The 23819-nt window shown below is 39.0% G+C and overlaps 1 protein-coding gene across 1 annotated transcript in view; it reads left to right on the top strand.

Annotated features, from left to right (window-relative positions):
• Positions 1 to 22116: 22116 nt before the first annotated feature.
• The window catches only part of si:dkey-250l23.4 (E3 ubiquitin-protein ligase RNF180), a 48928-nt gene continuing 47225 nt past the window's right edge, over positions 22117 to 23819 (top strand). Inside the window, exon 1 of the mRNA XM_040050809.1 lies at positions 22117 to 22494. Within this exon, the coding sequence (XP_039906743.1) occupies positions 22453 to 22494 (42 nt within the window). The 5' untranslated portion in view covers positions 22117 to 22452. The remainder of the gene's footprint in view (positions 22495 to 23819) is intronic.

The following is a 23819-nucleotide window of genomic DNA, read 5'->3' as shown; positions in this document are numbered from 1 at the left end:
TAATTTAAAAACTTATAACTTAACTTTTAAAAGAAATCTCTCTTCTTCCTCTCCTGTCTTCTCTGTCTTGCATCTTTCTTTACTTCTCAGTTTCACACAACAACATGTTTTTTTCTCTCACTGGCAAATTCAGCAGTTGTCTGCTAGCAATACATTAGCTAGCAGACACCTTTTGTGACAACCTGCCCAGAGGTAGTTTTTGTGTTTGGTGATATTTGTAGAGCTGTTTGAAAATTTGCATTTCATGCTCAGTCTTGTTCTGGAGCACTAGCTAAATGTTACCAGAGCTTTATTTACATCTGCGCCATGAACGGATTACCGCAAAGACAAGGAGAACTATATGTTCTGAAGTGTAAGCAGCTGTGGGATGTACTTATTTTCTATAACTCATATCTCCATACTGTCCAAGAAAGGGACACCAGATTGCAGAGCATGAAAAAAATGAACTAATTTGACAGTAATATGCGTTAACCTGCCTATCAGTTGTAATTACTCAATAATTAAAGGCTCCAAAAATGCTGTTGTGAATAATTAAAGCTCCCTTCATCCCCTGATCTGGGGCGTGATTTAAGAGGTTCAAAATATGTATTCCTATACAAACATAACGCTTCACGAAGGCAACTCACTCAGTTATGTAGACATCCCAGTTTTAACAAACATATGCACCAAAACCTCATCATCCTTGTTGTAAGGACAAACCTGACCAAACTGACAGAGATGAACTCTTAACACATTTTCTTTATTCAGTACTTTTAGCTCATTTTTCCTCCTAAAGCCGTGTGTGTGTGTGTTTTATTTCGTTTAACACAATGTTTCTGTCTTTGTTTTTCATTTACGCTAACTGAAATCTTGCAGGATTGTGCCACTATTTGACACTTGTGCAAACGAGTACATGTCTTCTTAGATCATCATTACAAGTAAAAATAGGCTTTCACAACCTGCTACTCATCAGCAGTACGGCAGCATAATGCAAATAAATATTTAATGAGAGCTGAAACTACAAGACAAAATGTCACAGGAATTCTGTCAAAGACCAGAGACGGGAACGCAGGAAATGGAGATGTTCTACTTCACGCCTCAGAGTATCACAGTACATTTTACGCTGCAGGCTGTAAGAAGTGAAGCCAACGTGAAACCCACAGGTGGGGACTCCAGTAATAATGCAGTCTTGTTTTCATCTTTTGCCTCCCTCTTGCTCATATAGAATAGAGTAGTAGTTATACTGCAGTCATATTACTGCCACACTTTCTCTCTCTTATCAACACATTGTCAGTTATCTCAGGATATGACTCAAGACTTTTTGCCTTTGGCTGGTTATCAACCCTCAGTACCTTATGAGAGTAAAATATTTCTTTAGCAAGTGCCAGAAACAACTCGTATATTAAAGCAGTTTTTGTTTTTTGCTCATCGTATATTTTGTATATTATTTATTATCTAAATTAGGAAATGTTATTGTATACTAGTCTTTATTCAGGTGAATTTATTTGGAAAATCTGCATTTGGGCTGCTAATGGTTTATTTATTATTCAATTATTATTCATTCAATTTACAATCCTGTGGCCTGAAATGGATTTAGATCCATTATGTTAAGGTTTTCTTTCCACTGAAGATAAGTGATATATGGAACTGACCACTGTATCGATCATCTGTAAAGCCAGGGGGTTCTTGTGACCTGTACAGCATTAGTAGGCTATTTTCTTTCTAATTGAGTCGCTTAATTTATGTGTTGTTGTTTTGATCTTCTTTTCTCCTGACTTAGGTATTGACAAACTAATCCGTCTCCGCAAGCCATCATGGCATCGGCTGACATTAAAGGTAAAACAAAAGAGTGTTTCTCGCCTTACGCTAGTGAGAAAATTAGGAAAGGCGATGATATGAAAATGTTTTTAGTCAAGGTTTCTGGATGGAAGTAATCCATTTTCAGCTGTGAACAAAAAGACTCCCAATAGCTGCACATTAATGTTGATGTCAAGCAACATTTTAGTTTGAGTCCAGCGCCCAGGGCACAGTGATAACAAACTACCTTTTTCCTCACTGTATTAAAGAGTTGTTTCATTTAGAGAAGTCATTGAAAACCAACACATTATGACCTATTTAATGTAAAATGCATATGTAGTACTGTGGAAATGCTTCAGCATTGAATGTTTGGAATTTTACCCACCGCACAACATCAGGCGGGATCATTTTCCAACGTCAGCGCAAACATACAGCAAGAGTAATAACGACAAGAAGAACAATGATTTTCCCACAGCAGATTTGTGCCATATGTGGAGCAAAGCAAAAAAAACAGTCTTGACTTTAAGACAGTTAGCAAATGTGCTTGTTCACAAAGGCTTAAAATTAGGGTGTTGAAACTCAATAGGAAGAGATGATTAGATGCAATCAAAATGCATGTTATGCATACAAACAACCTAAAAAGCATCATGCTTTTTAGGTTGTTTGTATGCATTAAGTTAAAAAGAACTGAGACCACAGCTGAAACTCAAAACTAGACACTTTGACTATCCCTAACTACTCTAAAGCATTACCCCTTTTTTCTAAACATGAAAAAACCAAATGGACCAGTGCTTTCCTAAAGAAGAGATTTATTCAAGTTCATTTTCCCCACAAATAGATGTTTCAGGCTGTCAATGTCATTGTATTATCCATGAAAAGATAGTGTAAACGAATGGAATTCTGGAAGTGAAATAATTCTAAAGTAATCCCCTGAAATGTCTGGAAAGGAATCATTGATAAGTGGTAGCCATAAAGGAAAGTAGATAAGGCCTGTATCTGAAAAGACAGGCCCTTATCAGTGGTATTATAAACTAAAATGTCCTCTTATCGGTTATTCGCTGTTTAATGGCACTCAGAGCAAGGTGAATAAAGTAAAAAAAAAAAAAATGTAAAAAAGCACAGAAGTCAGAGTAATATCGTTCTTGGGAACAGAAGGATTACTTGAGTGTGTGTATATATACACAGTCTATTAAGCATTTTCATTGGAGGGTATTCATGGACTAAGTGACTATTAGTAAAACAAGATAAATTAAGAAAAAAGCACTTACATTAGAAGCGCATAATCACAGAAAAATGACTGAGAATCACATTCCTGTGAGTAAACGTGAGGAAGCTGTTGCCATGGGATTAATGACCCCCCTCTCTCGTGTTGAGCCTGTTCAGCTCCAGCTGTGCACGACAGAAGTGGAGCCGAGCGCAGCGGCAAGCCACTTGCGTGTGCTGTAATCTTTCAGGTATTGTGGCAGTACTGTCCACATGAACAAAATAGATTCGCAGTCCAAGAGACATGTCTATGAATTGTCACAAATGCAGTTAGTGGGAAAGAAAAGCAAAGAGCCTTACTGTAACAGAAAAAGCTGTGTTTGTACAGTTTTTTGTTTGATATAGACATCGGCAGTGGAATCCCCTGTCCATGTTCACAACAACAAGGAAATCCCCCTGGAGAATGTGGTGATGTTGCAGGTCTTTGAAGCTCACAGTTTCTAAAACATGTTACACAGCGTGATAAATTAGAGGTGAAGTGATACCCCGGTCAAAATCACAGACACAAATTTGACTTTGTAAGCATTGCCAAAATATTTTCTGCAGTGCTTTTGTACTGGGCTGATTAATTACCATTAGGTGTTCTTATTATGGTGACCACCCTGTGGAGAAACTCAGAGGATAGTTTTCTTCTGTCACTGCAGCTGCTCATGTATCGTATCAGGAGTAGTGTTTATAGTCAAAATGAGACTTTAATCTCCACCGTAGAAGGGATACATTGGTGGTAATTAGCTAAATGACATCTCTTCAAACAGGAGTTAAAATTGTCATTGGCTAATTTCACATCTGATGGGCTGCAAGTTTAACTGTGACACGGCAGCTGCAATGACTGTGAGCTTTTGTTTGATGTGGCTCCCCATAATCACGCTGACAGCCACTTGACAGATGTTTGACAGAGTGGTTTCAGGTTCACCAAAGTACCTGTAAGTGGAGTGCGTGATCAGAGAGTGAAAGTGGGGTGTGCAATCACCATCACACACGCACAAACACATGCTCACCGAGTCCTCCTGTTCTTATCGCAGTCTCCCTTCGACCTTTCTATTCTTACTCATTCTCTGTCTCTCTCTACTGGTGGCTGATTAATATTGGATGGCAAATCTGTCATTATGTTTCCTACCAGGGAAAGAGATTACAAGGTTGCATATATGAATATTATGCAGGCATTTCTCTGTAAAGGTACACAATCCAGGATCAAAACGATGTTAATAGTGTGGTAGAACTCCGCTGTAATTGCAGCAGCATCAAAAGAGAACGTGCTCACGGTGGTGTAGCACCTCACATCGTCACCTTTTTAATATCACAACATGGAAATGTTCCAGCTTTCTCCTCAGTATAGTGAACATCACTCTAAAAACTGTTGGCTGCCTCTGGCTTTCACACATCAGTTGTAGTGCGCCCACAACAGGGAGGAATCTCAACAAGAGATTTATGGGTGCCCTGGAGGTCCAGACGCCTTGTTGGATTACCTGATTGCCTGTGGTTTCAATTTCGCATTATAGGAGATTTACAAGTTCAGGAAAGGATTTGATCTGTGAAAGCATTTGCTTATGATATTATGGCTTGGTGTGCTGTCTGGCTGATGTGTGTGTCACACAGTAGAGGTGTCATTATACATGAATAGGTTTAGCTTTTTTATAATTTCTAGTAAATTATTGTACCAGTATGAACTCTTTGTGGTGTTTCCTACATGATGGTGCATCATGTGTAAATGACATATTGTTTTCTACTTTTAGCTCTTTCCCCAGACACATGGGCTTTATGTTAAAGTGTTACCTGGTAAGTATTAGATCTATGATGCCTAACTTTGGTGTCAGGGCGTTCACTAGGGTTTTCTTGGTACAGTGTGCACATGTTTGCTGTCAGAGCTACCAATACAATGCTGGATACACTTCTCAGATATTTTGGTTCAAATCACTGGCATGATAGCATCACACAGTTGCTTCAGATTCGTCAACTGCACAGCCACCTTGCAAATCTGCCGTTCCACTAATTTGAGATCTGGCATCAGTGTCATGTTCAAGAAATGAGTTGGGGATTATTTGAGCTTTGTGACATGATGTGTTGTCTTGTTGGAAGCAGCCCTTTAGAAGAGGTCCACACTGTGGTCATGGTCAGCTACAATACTTGGCTAAGCTGTGGCATCATGGAGTAATAAGGGGCCCAAAATGTGCCAAGAATATATCCCCACACCATCAAATCAGACTGAATTGATACAAGACAGGATGGATCCATGCTTTAATGCGGTTTATGCCAAATTCTAAACCCTACCATTGTGCACTATGCTGCAGCAGGAATCAAGACTCTTCAAGCCAAACAATGTTTTCCAATCTTCTATTGTTCAATTTTGGTGAGCCTGTGAAAATTGTAGCCTTAGTTTCCTTAGCTAATAGGAATGACACCTGGTGTGATCTCCTGCTGTTGTAGCCCATCTGCTTCAAGGCTCGACTTGGAGTAAAAGATGCTCTCCTAGTAACAAGTGGTTACTTGAGTTACTGTCGCCTTCCTATCAGCTCAAAGCAGTCTGGTCATTCTTCTCTGATGTCAACAAGGCCTCGTCACTCATAGAACTGTTTTTTTACACCATTCCTGTGTAAACCCTAGAGACAGATTTGTGGAAAAATCCCAGGAGAGCATTTCTGAAATACTCAGACCACTCGGTCTGGCACCAACAACCATACCATGCTGAAAGTCCTTAAATCAAAATCACCTTTCTTTGTTTGAACTTCATGAGATTTTTCTGGACCGTGTCCATATGGTAAAAATGGCCTGCATTTGTATAGCGCTTTACTCAGTCCCTAAGGACCCCAAAGCGCTTTACACTACATTCAGTCATTCACCCATTCACACACACATTCACACACTGGTAATGGCAAGCTACGTTGTAGCCACAGCTGCCCTGGGGCGCACTGACAGAGGCGACATATACCTAAATCCATTCATTTGCTGCCACGTGATTGGCTAATTAGATAGCCAATCACAAAGGTAAACAGGTGTACCTAACAAAGTGACCAGCGAAGATAAATAAATATTTCACAAAACAGTACTTTTTTTTTTTTATGATATTGCATTTTAGTTTCAATCAGAAAAATAACTCAAGTGATGCACTAATGAAAGAACACGTTGTTAAAAGTACGTGTTTTGTATGAATAATACATAACCATGACAAGTCCATAAACCTGGTGTATTGCTGTATATATTGCTTCATTTATCAAAGGCAACCACCATCCCTCCATTATAGATTATTATAAAAAATGTATTATTTTATCATGGACAATGTATGTAGGCTTCATTTTTATGTTGTATTTAAAATGGTTGACATAACATTGCAGTTCAATTGCAGTGCGGATGATTACAGTCAATAGATAAACGTCCAGAGGAAACCAGTCAAATCTAAAACACTGACTTATACATTAAAAAAAAAAAAAAAAAAAGCAATGAAAGCAATAATTTGAGAGTGCAATATTTGCGAAGCCTGTCATCTTTGTAGACACACATAGATCTGTCTGCCTGAAAATTGTGGGTTTAATATTCTTTGGAAAGTGTGGAGAAAATCGGCAAAAACATAGAATATACTCATCTGCTCTCTTCATTTTATCATCCTGGAGAGAATTTCTTTCTCGAAATATGTCTCAGATTTATGATGTAGGCTGTCATGACCTTATCCTCTTAAACTTGTGCTTTTCAAGTGCTTGTAAAATGAAAGAGAGTTGTTTTATCAAGATATAAAGGGGTCAGGGGAGCTCACACTTGCAACTAACAGTAATTTTCAACATCTACCAAATTGTAAATGATCTAAGAAACATGTTCTTACACAGTCCTCTGTCAACACTAAATCCACTTCTGCTTGCTTCCGTTTCACAGTCTTTATGTGCATGCATGCTTTTCCACGTGTTGAATACTGATATTGTGGTTCTTCTGTTCTTCCCACTTCTCTCTGGCATTCATTTGCCCTTCTTTTCATTGTCTTTCCTCCTATCCCTCTGTGCAACTGCCTTTTATTTTGAAGCCTTTTGTTAGCAGAACTGTTAACTCAGTGCATATCTGCTGGCCACCCACCTGCTAAAAAACTGTGTGACACGTCTGGGGAATTACTGCAGTTGAGTTTGTTGCAGAGAACTGTGGCAGAGACTAAAACCAAATGACCTCTGAGCTTATATGCTGCTCAATTAGAAGCAATAAGTCCTTTCTCTGATTACATTCTCTGTAAAAGAATTCATCATCACACCTTAAACTCTGTTCCTCCATCTCCTCTTCTACTAATGACAAGTAGGGGGTAGAAAAAAAAAACGAAACTAAAATGATTTAACTGCGCTCTGCCTAGTGAGGTTAGAAGGCAAAGAAAATTATAAGTAGGAAGTTCATTGACAGTCATCTGTGATTCTGTGGAAAGATGTGAGCGGAGGAAGGAGAAGGAGGGCTGAGATAAGAGGAAAGGCAATCTCAGAAGTGAATACATTAAAAGCTGAAGTACGCTGATGAAAGTTGTCAGAAGCTATGAAATACATAACAATGAACAGCTCTGCAGCTGCAGCTCTTTGTTCTGCTTATCATAACAGATTCATATACAAAAGCAAGGTGACTGCTAATGGTGTTATTATATGTTAGAGTTGGTTTATGTGAAGCATCCTCTTTTTTGAGTGACAAAAGCATGCATTCCCGCTGAGTGATTCCCATAATTTTGGAGATTTGTGGTTGACCATCTGCTGCAATTTTGAGTGAACTGAACACATTTTACTAGTAACAAAAATGCTTTTTGTTGAACTGCCAGGATTTGAATGCAGGCTAATCAGAATAGAGGCTCTATGTTCACGGGACTGTCGATGATCTCTCAGTGATGCAAGAAGACGCTGTGAAAATATGCAGCCGTATTCTGAACTGCTAAATACGCGAACTAAGTCATGGACACAAAACGACCTCCATTCACACACCCCCACCTCCCCACTCTCCTTCTTCTTGTCTTCTAGTCTGTTTGCTCAGGCACACGTAATCCCCTGCATCAATGTTCTCCTTTGATACTTACATAAACACTCATGCACAGTGGAAGGTTAACAGCAGTTGGTCTTTCTTGGGCAGCATGAGGTCAAATCAGCTTTAGGGGATTTAAGGAACAATCAGAAACTTAAGCCTTTGAGGGAAAACAACACTTCAGTCCACAGACATGCATGAAGTGCTTTCCAATCATTCCTTGACTCTTTTTGTGTGGAGCTGGAAGTGTCATGATTGAGTTTTCAGCCCATTAAATCTGTTTAGAGAGGTAGATCGTAGGTGTGGCTACCTAATATAATATATACAGCAGAGTGGTCACTGATGCTTTTTATTGTGTGTAGTCAGACTAAGCCTGCTGTAAGGATTGACACTGACAGTAAACGAACCCTTTTAAGGTAGCAGGTATCAAGGATAGGCCAAGTTTTCTATCATGACCCATTTCTCACCATCATACTTTATATTAGGTACACCTATACAGAATCATATACCTACACACACATGCACACACACGCACCCAGAGGACACAAATACACTCAAATCCCACACCTGGAATTTCTGATGTGGTGATACAATGGTCAAACTGGCACAGCATGCAGGATGGAGCAGCAAGCTGTACTGTGATTAGTAGGTCGATGTCATACGGGAACAATCGATTTGACATTGAGCGCCGTAGGCCACTGTACACACCAAATGTGAATCACACTGTCAGCTCAAGATCACCCTTAGGTCTCCCCGAAAGAAATGACACAAAGATCAGGCAGGCAGGGGTACAATGACGGGCCCTGTTGCTCTTAAAATACACAAAATATTATGAATCCAACACATTTTCATTGCCAAGGTTTGAGATTACATGAATTTGTTCTGTTCTCATGTTAGCTTGACATGTTTGGTTCATGTCAAGCTAACACTCAGCCACAGATTAAAGGTTTATTATTTATTTCTGAATCATGTATTTCCCTCCCCCCTGTTTTGTCCAGATTTGTGTCTCAAGTAATTTGTTTCTTTGATAACACATAGAGGCTTATTGTGTACTTTTACATGCATGTGGTAGATGGAGTAGATTTCAGTATATAGTCTCTGTGTGTGCTCCAGTGTTTAGATGGGTAGGGTTATATACTGACTTTATTTCATAGTGCACAAAATAGCAATAGCAACAATAATCAGTTTACATAAGCACAGGACTGGGCGAAAAATTATACACACATTATCAAGGGATTTGAGATGAATCACTGGTTAATATTAGTTGGATTGGTATTGTCTGCTGTCCTCTAGATGCATTATTTCTCCCCTGGGATTTTCCTGTGACAGTAATCCTTTATTCTATTTGAGGATACAGACAAAATTACTAGAATGACTGTTTCAGACTATCCACAGACACTCATATGTCAGGTCATCTCATGTGATCTGATCTGCAATGACATGGTCTTAAAGGTCCATCTGACCTTGTGACAAAGCAAAATAGGTTAATTTATAAAGACATCCACAAAAGCCTATTTCCAAAAGTTATTTCAAAGCAGATTTTAAACTTTTTAAAGTGTTTATAACTGGAGGTTAATAGTTCCTCTAAACTATACTCCCCACTGATTTTACAAATTAAGTTTAACCTTAGGCAATGGATGTCTACCAGAATAATGAAAATCTCACTGTTTCCTGTGAGCTCTTGCTGTTTGTCTTTGACACAGCTTTATATTTCCATCCATCTTCTACTGCTTATCCAGGGTTGGGCTAGGGGCAAAGGCAAAGCAGAGATTCCCACAGATTCCATATCCCCACCCACCTCCTCTCCGTATCACCCACCTCCTCTCCGTATCACCCACCTCCTCTCCGTATCCCCACCCACCTCCTCTCCATATCCCCACCCACCTCCTCTAGCTCATCAAGGGGAGCACTAAGGTGTTCCCAGGCCAGCTGAGAAATATGTCTCTGTAATCTTTAATCTCTCCTGAGTGGGTAGCTCAGGGTCTTCTTTTGATAGGACGTGCCAGGAACATCTCACCCAAAAGACCCCCATAGGGAATCTTTTTAGATGCCCAAACGACCTCAACTGGCTTCATTTGATGTGGAGGGGTACTGGCTTGAATCAGAGTCCCTCCTGAATGACTGATTTCCTCATTCTATCACTAAAGAGGAGCCCAGCTATCCTTTGGAAGAAGCATATTTCTGTCATCTGTATCCATGAACTCATTCTTTCGGCCAGTACCCAAAGTTTGTGACCATAGCTGAGGATAGGTACGTAGGTAACCAGATAAAAGGACCAGTACAACATTCGCATCACTGTACAGGTAAGAAGCAATAAAGGGACCAGTTCACCCTGCCTGGACCAAAGTTACTGGGATCCCACTCGGGCTGGCATAAGTAGTGTGATCGCCCTATAATTGGAGAACACACTCCAGTCAGTTCAGAAGCAGTTGATGAAGTTACTTGAAAAAAAGTAATCAGTAACTAATTCCTGATTACTTCCCCCCAAAAGTAATCCCATTACTTTACTGATTTCTTATTTTCAAAAGTAATTAGTTACTTAGTTACTTAAAAAAATGATTTACAACCTGATTAGGTAATAAAGCAATAGATCTTTCAGCCCAGTTCTATTTTTTCTGCATAATCCATCATATAAAATGTAATCAAATGAAAAAGTCTCTTTTTGAAAACTAGTTTTATTAGTTTTAATCTTTTAACTTTATGCATCAAGCAAACATTAAATTATATGCAACATTTTCTGATGTTGCATTAAAGAAATTTGTTTAACATTTAAACCTATTTTCTGCATATTCCAGCATATGCTCGGAGGTTTAGGGTTACCTCTGCTCAGAAGTAACAGAAATTTTCAGAAGACGATCTCCGTTCAGTGTTGCAGAGGCATATCGGCTCCATGCAGCCACCTCAGTATGGAACACAGTCATCTTAGAGTCAAGGCCCTCAACATCCCTCAAAATGTTGTTAAAGTTCTCTTGAAGGTGCAAATTAAAGATTTCACAAACTGGGGCCTCTCCCAGACATTCCCATCACACCCCCACTGTTTGGGGCTGTCAGGAATGTCCAGTATCTTCTCCTACAACCTGCAACTCCAAGAAGGTTGGGTATGGATCTGTCATTTCACCCATTAGTGCAAACAAACATCCAGCCACAGGGAATCAACCTCCTCATTTACTGGGGAAACTCCTAATGTACAGGTTGGCTGAACGATACCAATCCAACCTACTACAGAGGTGACATTCCAAGATCTAGTTTCAACAGAACGGGACTGGACTGCCATGGACCTTGACTGCTGATTGCAGCTGGCCCCTGTGGTGCCACCTGCAGGTGCTGAAACCACAAAAGGGCGGACTCCAATCTCCTCATTGTGCTGTGTCCAGCTGGGCCCCAGATATCAGGGGGTCTCCCTTGAGCTTCCTCCCCAGGCCTGCCTCCAGGGTGTGTGCCTGGTATCCTTTCCTAATAAGGGTTTTTTTTTGAATTGCTCTTTGTATGGCCCCTCACCCAAAACCATTTTGCTTTGGAAGATCCTCACAAGGGCAAAATCCTCCTACAACATAGTCCACAAACCACTCCAGCACAGTAAGGTAGCGATTTGCATGAAGGGGCTTTGAATTTCAACAGCTGAAAAATGTTTCCTACATGAACATGGCTCGGTGTCTCCTGTTTACTGTTTTATTTTACTAAGGCAAGATCAACATATTGCCTTAGTAAAATAGTTATAATAGATGTAGCCTTCAGCAACATTAGGTGTACATTGCATTAAGACTTAAAGACTGAGAGAAGATGACGAGTTACCCTGTGTTTACACCTGTCCAGTCTGAAGGCACACATGTTTGTCTAATCATCTTCACATTCACAGCACACAATGATGGTAAATGGAGACTCTGGCCCTGTCACAGTCTTTATAATATTAACATAAACTGCAGCTCAGGTATGTGTGTCTCTGGTTTTCCCAAGCACACACACATCTCGAGCTAAACCTCTGAGAGGATGGTGTTGATATCAAAGGAGAATCGTGTAGTTTTATTGAACTAAAAAGCCACACACCTCAAGCTGACCTTCGCCGGGAGCATAAAACATCCTTCCATCCTGAAATGATCGAAGAGTTTGTTCACAATCACTCTGACTAGATGCAATTCCAGTCCACACTGTAACTGCTGATTGATAGATGGTGGCAAACAGCTGTAAATCACAGGAAATGCTCCATCACCTACCAACCAAATGCTTTTTTTTTTTTATTATATTAGTTATGCTTATATGGCTCCGTGCTACTCCTAGAATTATGAAGTGTTGTGTCACTTCCTTCTGTCAGATAGCAAGCTATTCTGGTCAAAAGATTATGGCAAACAAATGATGTTTGTGAATGACTGCAGCACTGATGGCAAACATGATGACAATGAAGGCAGTTTCCCCAGTTTGCACGCTCCACGTTTTTCTGAATTTAGTGGCTAAATGGTAATAGACAGCTTCAGGAACTTTCTAGATAAACATGCTAACAATGCCCATCTATCTGCTGATGCAGGGAACCTGCTGCTGTTTATTATCTGTGATGCATGATACCCATCTGATGCACTCTTCAAACCTAAACTGTCTAAATGTGTACAAGAAACGGGTGTTTTCATACTTGTGGGTTCTACATTTAGCAGTCCTTCATGACAAACATACACACACTTGCTCAGGCTCACAAAGGCACCCATATTCACACGCCTCACGTCCCATTTTTTTTTTTAATCATTCATTAACAATTAAAAAAAAGAAATTGAGTTGAATTTTACTAAAATAAGGATTAGCATTTATCATCAGCAACCTACCTGGAACCTGCCTCACAACATTAGAACCACTGCATTAATGGTTAGTGTTTTCACCTGCAACCTTTCAACCTAATAAGACTCCTAATAGATGTAGAAAGATCCTCATCTCATATTCAGGTTCAAACAGAATTTGTTTCCTCTAATGTGATTGCACTTAATATAGTTGGCTGTGTGTGTGTGAGTGAGTGAGCGAGCAATGACCTTTCATTTTAAGATACAGGCTGCAATGCCAACATTAACTTTAATATGCTTGCAGTGCCACTTATGTGTGCTTGTGTCTGTTTGGTAATTTTCTTGTGCAAACCAGACCCTCTTGTGCTAAGCTGAGGGAAGTCGAACACCTGAGGATGTGTTTATCAAGATAAGACGTCTTACTGAAATCTGTATTTATTTATTTTTTTGCCTTGGAAATTGCTCTTTAGCAGCTGCAATTTTGCAGCTTCAGATGAAAAAAAAAAAAGTAGACTGTTTTGGTTTTTGTCAATTTTTGTTTGAGATGGTTATTATTCAATATTTCCAAAAGCTTCTTGAAGTGATCGAGATTACAGGAATCAGGAGTCCTAAAAGGAAATCGAAACAGAAACAGAAAAATAATGGATTATTTGGAAACGCTAAAATGGGCCTTTTTCCTAACTATTTCACCAAAGAGCCAATCAACATCTAAATTGAAACGCATGAATCCATCATGTTGTTTCACCAATACATGCACACAGTATAGATTCACAACAGCTTCACTGACAGGATATTGTTGTGTACTTCATTTTTCTTGGGTAAATGGATCTATAATGTGAATTAGTAGAGCATTTGTTTAGTGTCTTGGTTAGCTGAAGACCAGCAAATGTGAGCACCCTTTTGGGAGGTTTTGGGAGTCTGCTTTTCTGGTACTGTGGGGGAAAATCTTCAGCAAGGATCTTAGAGAAGAAATTGTTGCTCCCTATGAATCTTGGAAAGGCATTTCCATATAATTTCAAGTCCATCATTCTACACTGAGGAAGGATTATTCACAAATTGGCAATCCTCCCTGAGATTCTTCCCAGAGAGCTGGGACATTCCAGCAAATTCATCATGTTTAATGTTCAAGTTCATTACAGTACAATTTGAAAAAGATAATGATGTATGATTATGCTTCCGTGTCCAAACTACACTGCGTTCATTAAGGCTGTTGTCTTTTTAACGTGTTTAAATGCTTTGTATCGTGTTCTATTTAATCTAAACAAACCCCTAAAAATAGTCAGTGATCACTGTTGGCCTCTCTGGATTTTTATTAGCACTATTCATCCACAGCACGTTTTAAAGCTACGTTTTTAAAACCTTACCACGTAACTGCCGCCCATTGGCTCACGGTTTGCCAGACACCAAACTTCTAACTCTGTTAAACTTTATAAATCCTGTTTTTCATGGATGCCTGGATGTTTATCTTTAATGTTACACCTGGTTGAGCAGCTATGTTGATCATTTTATTAAAGACAGTTTTTAACTCTCGGTGATGCCACATTGTTTGTTTGAGTTTGGGAACTGAAGAGGAGGTTGCCAGGGAAATGCCTCTTCTCTCTAAACAGAACATGGAAGTACAGCTTCTGAACAAACCACAAGACCTCTGGAGCAATATTCTTCGGACACATGAGACTAATGAGCTGCGTTTTATTTCTCAACTAATTCAGCATATTGGGTGTGTTTCAGTAAGAACACCATATAATTTAGTTTGCCATAAAAAATACAGGAGTTTGTCCCTACAGATAATGTGTCAAATGCAGTATTGCAGAAAATATTGAATACAGCGTTTGCTGTAATTTGCTGAACTAAATCTTAAATTGAATTTTGTTTTTATGCCAGCTTTTGTTTTTTAGACACACTCTTTGTAAACTGCTCCCACTGTCATCTAACACAATTTTGAAGTTATAAATATTTCTGGGTTTTTATTTCCTAGTCTCTCATTTTGACTTCAGTTTTGAAATCGGGAGATCAAAGGGTTTAGGACTGTAGCGGTGCTAAACCCACTGCAGTTTACAAACAGCAGCCTGCTAAGCAATATCATGACACTTGCTAGATGCCAGAGTGTAGCCTAATGAACTGCTGCTTTCAGGAAATGTAAACTTTAGTTTTGTGCAGATGATTATAGCTAAAGACCTTTGTGACCTCATCATAACTGTAGTGTCATAGATTTTAGTAATGTTGATTATTGATTCATCCAGACACACAAAATGTAGCAGTTTTGAGCTTTCTTTTGGTAGATATTCAATAAATTCATTTATACGTAAGGTATATCTGTGACATAATGTAGATTTTTATTTTGTAAACTGAGGTTGGCAAAATTGGAATACATATTATTTTTTCTCTGCTTATTTGCATTTTCAGTGCTGATTATATATCACTAGGCAAGTTTAAAATTAATATATTTAATCCAGTTAAATGAGGAATTTGATTTGACTGAATTTGCCCCATTTGCTCCATACTGTTTTCTGTTTTGTGGGATCCCACACGGATCAGTTTTAGGTCCTTTCATATTTAAGATTACTCACTTTATTTAGAATACTATAGAAGAAAAGTACATTTTTATTCCTGTGCTGAGGATAAAAACATAGAAGCTGTAAAATGTTGGCTCACTGCAACAGTAGATATAGTTTTCAAGCCAATAGTCATGTTTAAACCAGTCTACTTTTTTCATAGCAATTAGATAAATGAATTTCAGTTATTAGTATCCTATCTCCTCAGTATCACTATCATCTGCCTGTGGCTCAGGGGTACAGTTTTTATTGGTCGCTGCGTGTCTGTCCGTTTTTTCTTTTTGTCTTATCTCATTATCAGGTTACTCTGCATTAAATGATACTGAAAAGTAAGATGTCCATAGCAGATACATTATACAACAGTCAGACTGTCTGAGCAGCTATTGATTCAGCATCTCTAATCTATTAATTAATCATTTCACTTTGAATATAAAATAAAGCGTATTTGACTAGAGCACAGCTGTAGAAAATGGAATGTCTACTTTTAGAGCAGATTAACTAATGTGATCACCGTCAAATTAAATTAGTCTGTTTTTTATAAGACCAAAAATCGACCCAGCGGTTGAGCGGTCTGCTGGCAATCCTTTTGAAGTCCCCTATGGCCACAGTGGTCATTTCAGAATTTTAACGGATCATTGTCACAGAACTTCTTAAAGGTATTCAAACCCTGGGGCTTGTTCTAGGCAACAGATGAAATTCATGATTTTTTCCCTTACATTTACCCAACTGAGTCAATTCTAAGTTCCTTTACTGGCTTTTATTTATCTGTGAGGCAGACTCTGGTGTTGATGGACCATACCTGAGGTGAGTGTTGTTGTGTCACTTTGGAATTACACGAGTAGAAGAAACAATTAAGTCAAAGCCTAAATCTATAGATACGCTATACTTAAACTGTAGACATAATCCAGTTATATATAATAACACAGAATTATGTTGTGTTTGCATTAAAGTGTTGCATAAACTGTGTCAGCTGATTTTCTAGGTGAGTCTTGAAAAAATTAGCTGCTAATACAGGATGAGAGTTACCAAAAGTGTGCAGTCGATGTAAGTTTGTTTAGCATATTTATTTGTCTGGTCTGTTTGGAAAATTTCAGTGTTAACATGAAGCAGAGTAGAACAAAAACATAAATATGTATGATTTATCCCCCCCTACAAATGTAAGTGCACAAAGGTCCACCTCTAGGCATGAATCCATTTTTAGTCATGAGGTGAAGCATCGCTAAAAAAATCTGATTACAATGACCAGGACTTTGCTGTTAGGGTTTGACTTCTGAGGACCTTTTCATTATTGAATAATGCTCCACGAAAAATCGAAAACCAACTTCTTTTGAACTTTTTCAAAGTTTCACCTTTGCCCCACCAAATCATAATTAAAGCTTTGAGCCAGAACTACTGAGATATAGACTTATGATCTAATGGTGGCAGCTCCTGTGTCAGGCAGACAGCCAACGGGACACATATTATTAAATCTTGTCCTAGGCATTTCATTTGTATTCTGGAAAGAGAACACATTCTTCCATAATTTGCCTCAGGTACTGTGAAACACACACTGTGTCCACACTGCAATTGATCCCTATTGATTTTTACCTAGACGCCTTGTACTGTAAGACCGTCTTTTCCAGACAGATTTAATGTTTGAGTTCTTATGATGAGTCTGTGGTAGGGTGGATATGATTTGGATAAAAGCCCTGTGGGGATGTGAGTTACGCGTAAAACGATTTGGTGTGTGGGTCAGTAAGAGAGCCAAATCTGTCAGTCATTTCACTGCTTACCTTCTGTTTCTCTTATCCTTTGCTTGTCTGTACTTTTACACACTGAGGATGGCATATCTGTCAGGAGCTTGTGTGTCCTCATTCCTGTGTGTATATAAGTCTGTGCATGCTTGTGCTCCACCGGTGCACTTCTTTTGTATGTGCACTGAGCTGGGTGAAAGTAGTGCCTCAGTGCAGTTGCAGCGTTAAACCTGGAAGCCTTGCTTGACAGATTGACAGACAGAATAATTAGGATGAAAATTGTCTTTGGCCACCACTATTTCTCCTCCAACTTCATCAGCAAATGCTGGACACTGATGGATAATCAGCTGTCTGTGGCTGATGGATGCTGCTGACACTTCAAAATGCTCACTCTGTAAGCATGCAACATCGTTTCTATTTCCATATATTAAGAAATATTCTTCTGTTACTCTTGACATGTCTTTAGTGTCGTCTAAACCCCTTGAAGGATGGAATATCTTCCTTTTTCTTGTAAAAAATTATATTTACATAAGGAAAAAGGGGGAAAAAAAAAAAGCTACCGATGCAATCTTTTTGTCAAAATAATTACACTGTTAGCACAAATGACATTTAGCCAAAGTGACAATTTATCTCACTTCTTTCTATTTTGACACATCCCATATGGAAAAGAAATATTAAAAACTTATATGATTTACTCATGAAAGTGGCCACTTTCTCATTACTTTCATATATTGTTTTAGTAAGTGTCCAAAACATACAAGTTTCATTTATATAATCTTATATCTGTTTTCACTCTTGTATGCTTTTCATACAAGTTTATATATAAGATTTATATATATCTTTTCCCTATGGGATCCCTTGGCAATCCCTTAAATCTTGATTTCAGCCACATATGCCTGAGTGCTGACATAGTGCCATTACTAATGTGTTCTGTTGCTTGACTGCCTCTAAATTACAGTCCATCAGCAACTGACAAATGTAACTGTACCACAGTATTACATGATTTTCACCCCCTTTGTTCTACTCTCAGATTTACAACCTGTCTCTTGAGTGTAATTCAGAGTGATTAAGGCTGTTTATTAATCCCACGCCCCTGACCGTGATCCTATAATCAATCAGCTATATTACAAGTCTCGCACACTCTGACAAAGTAAATTACATAGCTGATTTCCCATCATCCTCACTTTAGTACCTCTCATAAATCACACATTAAGAGTAAAGCCTATATAGGCTGTATAGATCTGTGTGGATACATGCTGCCCTGTGCAAAATCACTGAAACAATTCATAGCTGCATTTCTGGAATGCATGTTGTTTTATATGTAGGCAAAATAAAAAAACAACAACAACACAAAATTACAAAACTTTAGTTTATAGCTTAGAGAGCAACATTTATTACTGCTATATATGCACTGAATACATAAAAGTATATGAATAGGTTTATACTACATTAGATAGAAGATAATATTGTATTAATACTGATAAAGCTATTTATAGGCTGTTTGTGTGTGGGTGGGAGAGGAGCATTGATAACATGCTTTGCCTACAAATAAAAGTATAGTTGTTATTTCAGAAGAAAGCTACCCCAGTTACCCTCTCCACAGCCAATAAATGGATTGTGTCTGATGTCACTGGTTGCATCTGTTGCCAAAATGCCCAGAGCCTCTTAGTATATCTGGAAGCATATATTTTTTGTTTTTATTGAATAGTTCACTGGGACTTGCTGGGACACTGCATCTTGCCACAGAACTCTCTCACATTTTGTGTAATATGCAGATGAGCCCTAGTTTGTTCACTAATCACAGTGAGGGGAACTTGATTGACATGCAACAATGTTTTTCTGCAAAAGGCAATCACTGACAATTTCACAGTCTGTGCTACTCCCTAGTCCTTGAATTTTATGAGACTAAAGCGGTGAGTTTCACTCCAACCTCAGCTATCCCTTTGTGTCCATCCTTATCACTCGCATCTTCCTGTTTTGCAGATGACAAACCCTGTTTTTCGGAACTATTATGGTTAAACACACTCAGTTGCTCTTAGCTTTTGCGCCTCTGGCAAACATGCAAATGAGCGCACTTCTAATTGCACAGCGTAAAATGTAATTGTGTGCTTTAAAATGGTGTATCTCAGGCATTTTGCACTTTTGGCCTATTTGTTTAAATCCTCTAAATAAAGGCAGAAGGCAGATTGAAAACTCTTAAAGAACAGAGAAGTATTTTCATAAAAAGATATGGATGAAAGAGCAGGTCCTGCTGTTTGAAGCTTGATGCAGTCACTCTCCCTGTTTTAGGAAATTATAGCACACTCTCACTAAAAGCATTGGTTGAGGGAAGCAGCAGCCCCCTCCGCATCTCCGTCCCTCTCTGTATCTCCGTCTAAATGTCTGTGTCTGTATCTCTCAACTACAAAGATGCAGCTTTCATATCTCACACTTCCACCCGGAGGTGTGCAAGAAGTAAAGTGGCATTAGTAGATGACGTAGCTACAAGTTAATACTGCTCAAAAATAGCTGATTTTTATTTTTAATTTCTGTGATTTGCTCTGTTTCGGTGTTAATCCCTTTGATCGAGTGGAGTGCTGTCAGTCTACCCTGAAATAAATCGAAGTGGATGGAGGCAGAGAGCAGAGTGGGAGCTCTTGAGTCATAGAGAGACTTTTCATAAAAAGTGCAAACACTATGGCACAGAACAAAGAGCAGACCCTGTCGTTTGAAGCTTGGAACAGTCCCTCTTCTATATTTTTTTTTCTTTTTGGAAAAATTGTAGACACACACACACACACACTCACTCTTACCTCTCTCCTTTACTCCTTCTGCTTCTTTTTCTTGGTCTCATCTTTGACTTTCTCCATAGATACATAAGTTCATTATAAAAAAAGAGCTTCACGAGGGAAAAAAAAATCTTGATGGTTTCCACTTTGCCAAAATACACTTTGTCTGTTCTACAAAATAAAAGGAAGCAGCTTAAGATGAGACAGCAGCCTTGTCCTTTCCATGTGTCACCGCGTCCAAACACAAAAGCAGCTTTGACATGCCTTACCCTTCTATTCTGGGATGAAAGATAGCTAAAATGATTTCAGTTGGGTAAATAAAATGGATAACTGCCACTGTCAATACACAAAGAATCCATCTGAAATACATGCCGTCTAACCCACTTTGCAGCAGAAGGCAGTATACAGCTCATAGTCTAAGTCAGTATGTTACTTATGGGAAATGGCACTGTTTCAAAAAATGTGTCTTTTAGAAGAGATTAAGATTAAATAATGACTGCAGAAATGCGCCTATTTTAGGAGCCACACTGGCTCAAATTTGTTGATAGCGGAGAATTTCCAAGGGGCATGATTGTTAAAATAATGTTCAAAATTAAATTACACCCCAGATGTGAGTCTATGGTGTAAAGTCTTTTTTATTTATACTGTAACTGGTATTAAATGGTATTTAATTTAAATTTATTATTTTTTATGGGGGGCATCACCAATTAAAGCAGGACAAATGAATTTCATAGTGTGGGTATCAAGGCGAAATTTTAAACTATTTGTGATTAAAAATGCATTCAAAGTGTGTGAGTAAACAATTATTGTGACTTTAAATTGTTCCTGTCTGAGCATAAAAAATGTATAATCCTGCTTGTATTTTTTTTTTTTTAAAGAAACTGAATTATTGCTTCAAAATGTAAGTGGGTTACCCCATTCGTGTTTTAAAGAATACAAGTTGTAAGCTCTTTAAAATTTCATTTTACAGTAAATAATGGATTAAAGCATACATTTTGCATTTTCTTTTCAATAACAAATACCTTTATATAATCATGCAAAGCATGGCTTGTGATGATGTGTTTCAACAGAAGCTGATGAGCTTGTGAAAACATTGAGCTGCCATGTCTGTTGAGAAATGTCTGCTGTAAATATTCCGTATTTACAGACAAGTGGTCTTTCTAGAAAGAAATGATTCATTCAGATGCTGATATTGATGTAAAGACTATTCATAATAATAATTGATTTGCTGCTTTTCAACTGTAGCTTTTGTTGTAAACTATTCATTTATTAGAATAAAAATGTATGAGTATCTCTATTGCAGCCCACAGATATTATCTTATTAGGCAGGCAGTTTCAAGTGAAGAAATTAAAACAGGTCATCGGTAAAAAACAATTATGAATGACATAATTACTGTGATTACTCTTTTGCTGATCTTAATTTCAGAATATGAAATGTGCAGTGCATTACCTTTGAAATGAACAGCTCTTTTTCTGAACGTGCTTAGATTGCAGTTTTCTTTTCATACAGTCCAGTTTGCAAATCTAATGAGAAAAGAAAAGTATTTGGTCAGATGCTTAATTAAGGCCCTGGAGAGAGAACACGGTTTCCCTTTTTGTTTTGTGTGCCAAAGAAAATACAGCCCCTTTTCACCTTCTGAAGATATCTAGCATAGCAAAGCAAAGCAAAGTTATTCATGCAGACAGACTCAAGTCAAAAGGTTAAAAATGGGCATGTTGCTAGAGGGCTGTTGATCTGAAGTTTGATTTTCAGAAACCCCAAGCTCTCAAGTGGTAAACAAAAGAAGACCGTGCTTGAGTGTTAGAGACACTGTGGTGAAAGATTCAGTTAATTGAGCAAAGGCCTGAAATTGCTCAATTAAAAGCATTGGCATTCTGACAGGGCAAACAAGGCAACCAGTGCTGGTCTAGTGAAATTTAAAAATAGATATTAATTAATTAAAATGCATCAAAAGGAACTCTCTTCTTTAATATCAAACTGCATTCTGTCAGACAGTTTCTTGGCTGTTTGCACCCACACTTAAATAACTGCCTACATGTGGCTCTGGTTGCTCTGGAGGCAGGATTAACTCTGCTTGACTACAGTACTGGAGTCTGCAAATTTCATTGATGTGTCTGTATCCTGTTAACAAGCAATTTGTTCTGGTCGTTTGTGCATGTGCATTTTAGTTAAACGTCTGGCCTCTGACCACTGACTCTAAAACAAGAATGCCACTTAATTTTTCCGCATCCAAGACATGAAGCCAATGAGCAAATGCTTTATTTACAGAGTTTATGCACTTTCTTATTCATGTCCTTGCTCTCTCCACAGCAGCTCCCCCTCTTTTCTCCGCTCTTCTGGTTCCTGGCATCCTATTGAAATATGGGAGGCATGATTAGGAGATGAAAACCACCTGTGACCAGCCTCCCCCGACATGCCCACGTGAAACCTTTGCTCGATCCCTCCAATGCCACAAACTACACCATACCAAATACCCCTTTGCCTGACTTAGGCCGGGGAGTTGTTCGGCCTAGCCTACTATCCCTTCCCTGACGACTGAGAGAGGAAGTCACCACAATCATCTGTGCCCCGACCTATGGCTCACCTTGAACTTAAAGGACTGGCGAGCCAGGACTCTAGGACTTTTCCCCACATATGCTGCACCCAGGTGTCACACTGGATAATAACATCACCCAGGTAGGCAGCAGGGCATGTAGCATGTGTACCTAGTACCCAGTCCATGACACATTGGAAGGTGACTGGGGCTTTAAACAAGCCAAACGGAAGTGGGCCAAATTGGTGCAATTCATACCAAGTGAAGGACGACATTTTTTTCTTAGACTATAGAGCACAAGTGTCAAACTCCAGTCCTTGAGGGCCAGTGTCCTGAAACTTTTCCATGTGTCCCTGCTGCAACACACCTGAATAACATAAACAGGCCATTAGGAAGACTCAACAGAACTTGACTGCATGCTGAGGTGGCAAGTCAGCCATTTGATTCATGGTACAGCAGCTCATGAGTGAATGAACATGGTGCAAAAAAAGTACTTGTAGAAGTACATTTTTCCAAAGACTTTACTTCACTTTAATTTACTTCAGTAGGGTTAGGGGTAGGGATGGGTATCGAAACCCGGTTCTTGTTGAGAACCGGTTCCCGCTGTTTCAATTCCTTGGAATTGTTTGCCATTTTTGCAAACGATTCCCTTATCGATTCCAGTCGCCCCGAATGACGTCACCACGTTGCGGAACGTCATTTACCTGGCAGGAAACACGGCGCCTAAACGGCTCAAACGCTCAAAAGTTTAGTTATACTTTACGAGAACGGATGACAACGGGGCAACTTGCAATACTTGCAAAGTAGATATTTCATTTAAGGGAGGAAACACTACGAATATGCAAAAAACACCCGATAACCTTAAATGAATGTCGTGTTTTTAATTCCGCTCCGGACTCGTGAATCTCAACCAAGCAGCACGTCCTCTCCCGTTAATGCGGCAGGTAAATAATCAACAACAGTGCATATTATGTTTGCGCGATCTGCCTTATTACAAAACCTGCCATTACTGTGCGCTGCATTTAGGTGACCATGATGAGAGAGACAGACAGAGTCTGGTTGGCTCAGATGCTGGCAGTTGTTGCTGCAGTCTACTGGTAGCGTCTCCTTTCAGGCCAGGATAGACGAATGTCACCGAGCAGTGACTAAGTTTGTGGTAAAGGCTTGCACCCATTTGCCACAGCAGATGCCCCCGATTTTCGGTAAGTGAATGTGTTTAATTGTAGGCAGGGACATTACTGGATATTCTTGTGTAATTGCTACTGAATAATTTATGTTATACTTTGTTAGTGCTACGGAAGAATATTTATTTTATTATTTTACATTTCCAATTTTTTTTCCTGGGGACCCTGTGACACCCCATTGAAGAGCCGTAGGCTGTGGATCTCTTAAGATCTCACTCTCGGGTTTGTAAGGCCATGTTACTCCTAAATTTCTATCTTGTTCGAAGAGAAGATATAAAACAAAG

Source organism: Simochromis diagramma, unplaced genomic scaffold (genome assembly GCF_900408965.1).
Source record: "Simochromis diagramma unplaced genomic scaffold, fSimDia1.1 OVJJ01000131.1, whole genome shotgun sequence".
Taxonomy (NCBI): Eukaryota; Metazoa; Chordata; class Actinopteri; order Cichliformes; family Cichlidae; genus Simochromis; species Simochromis diagramma.
This window is presented reverse-complemented; position numbering and strand designations above follow the sequence as displayed.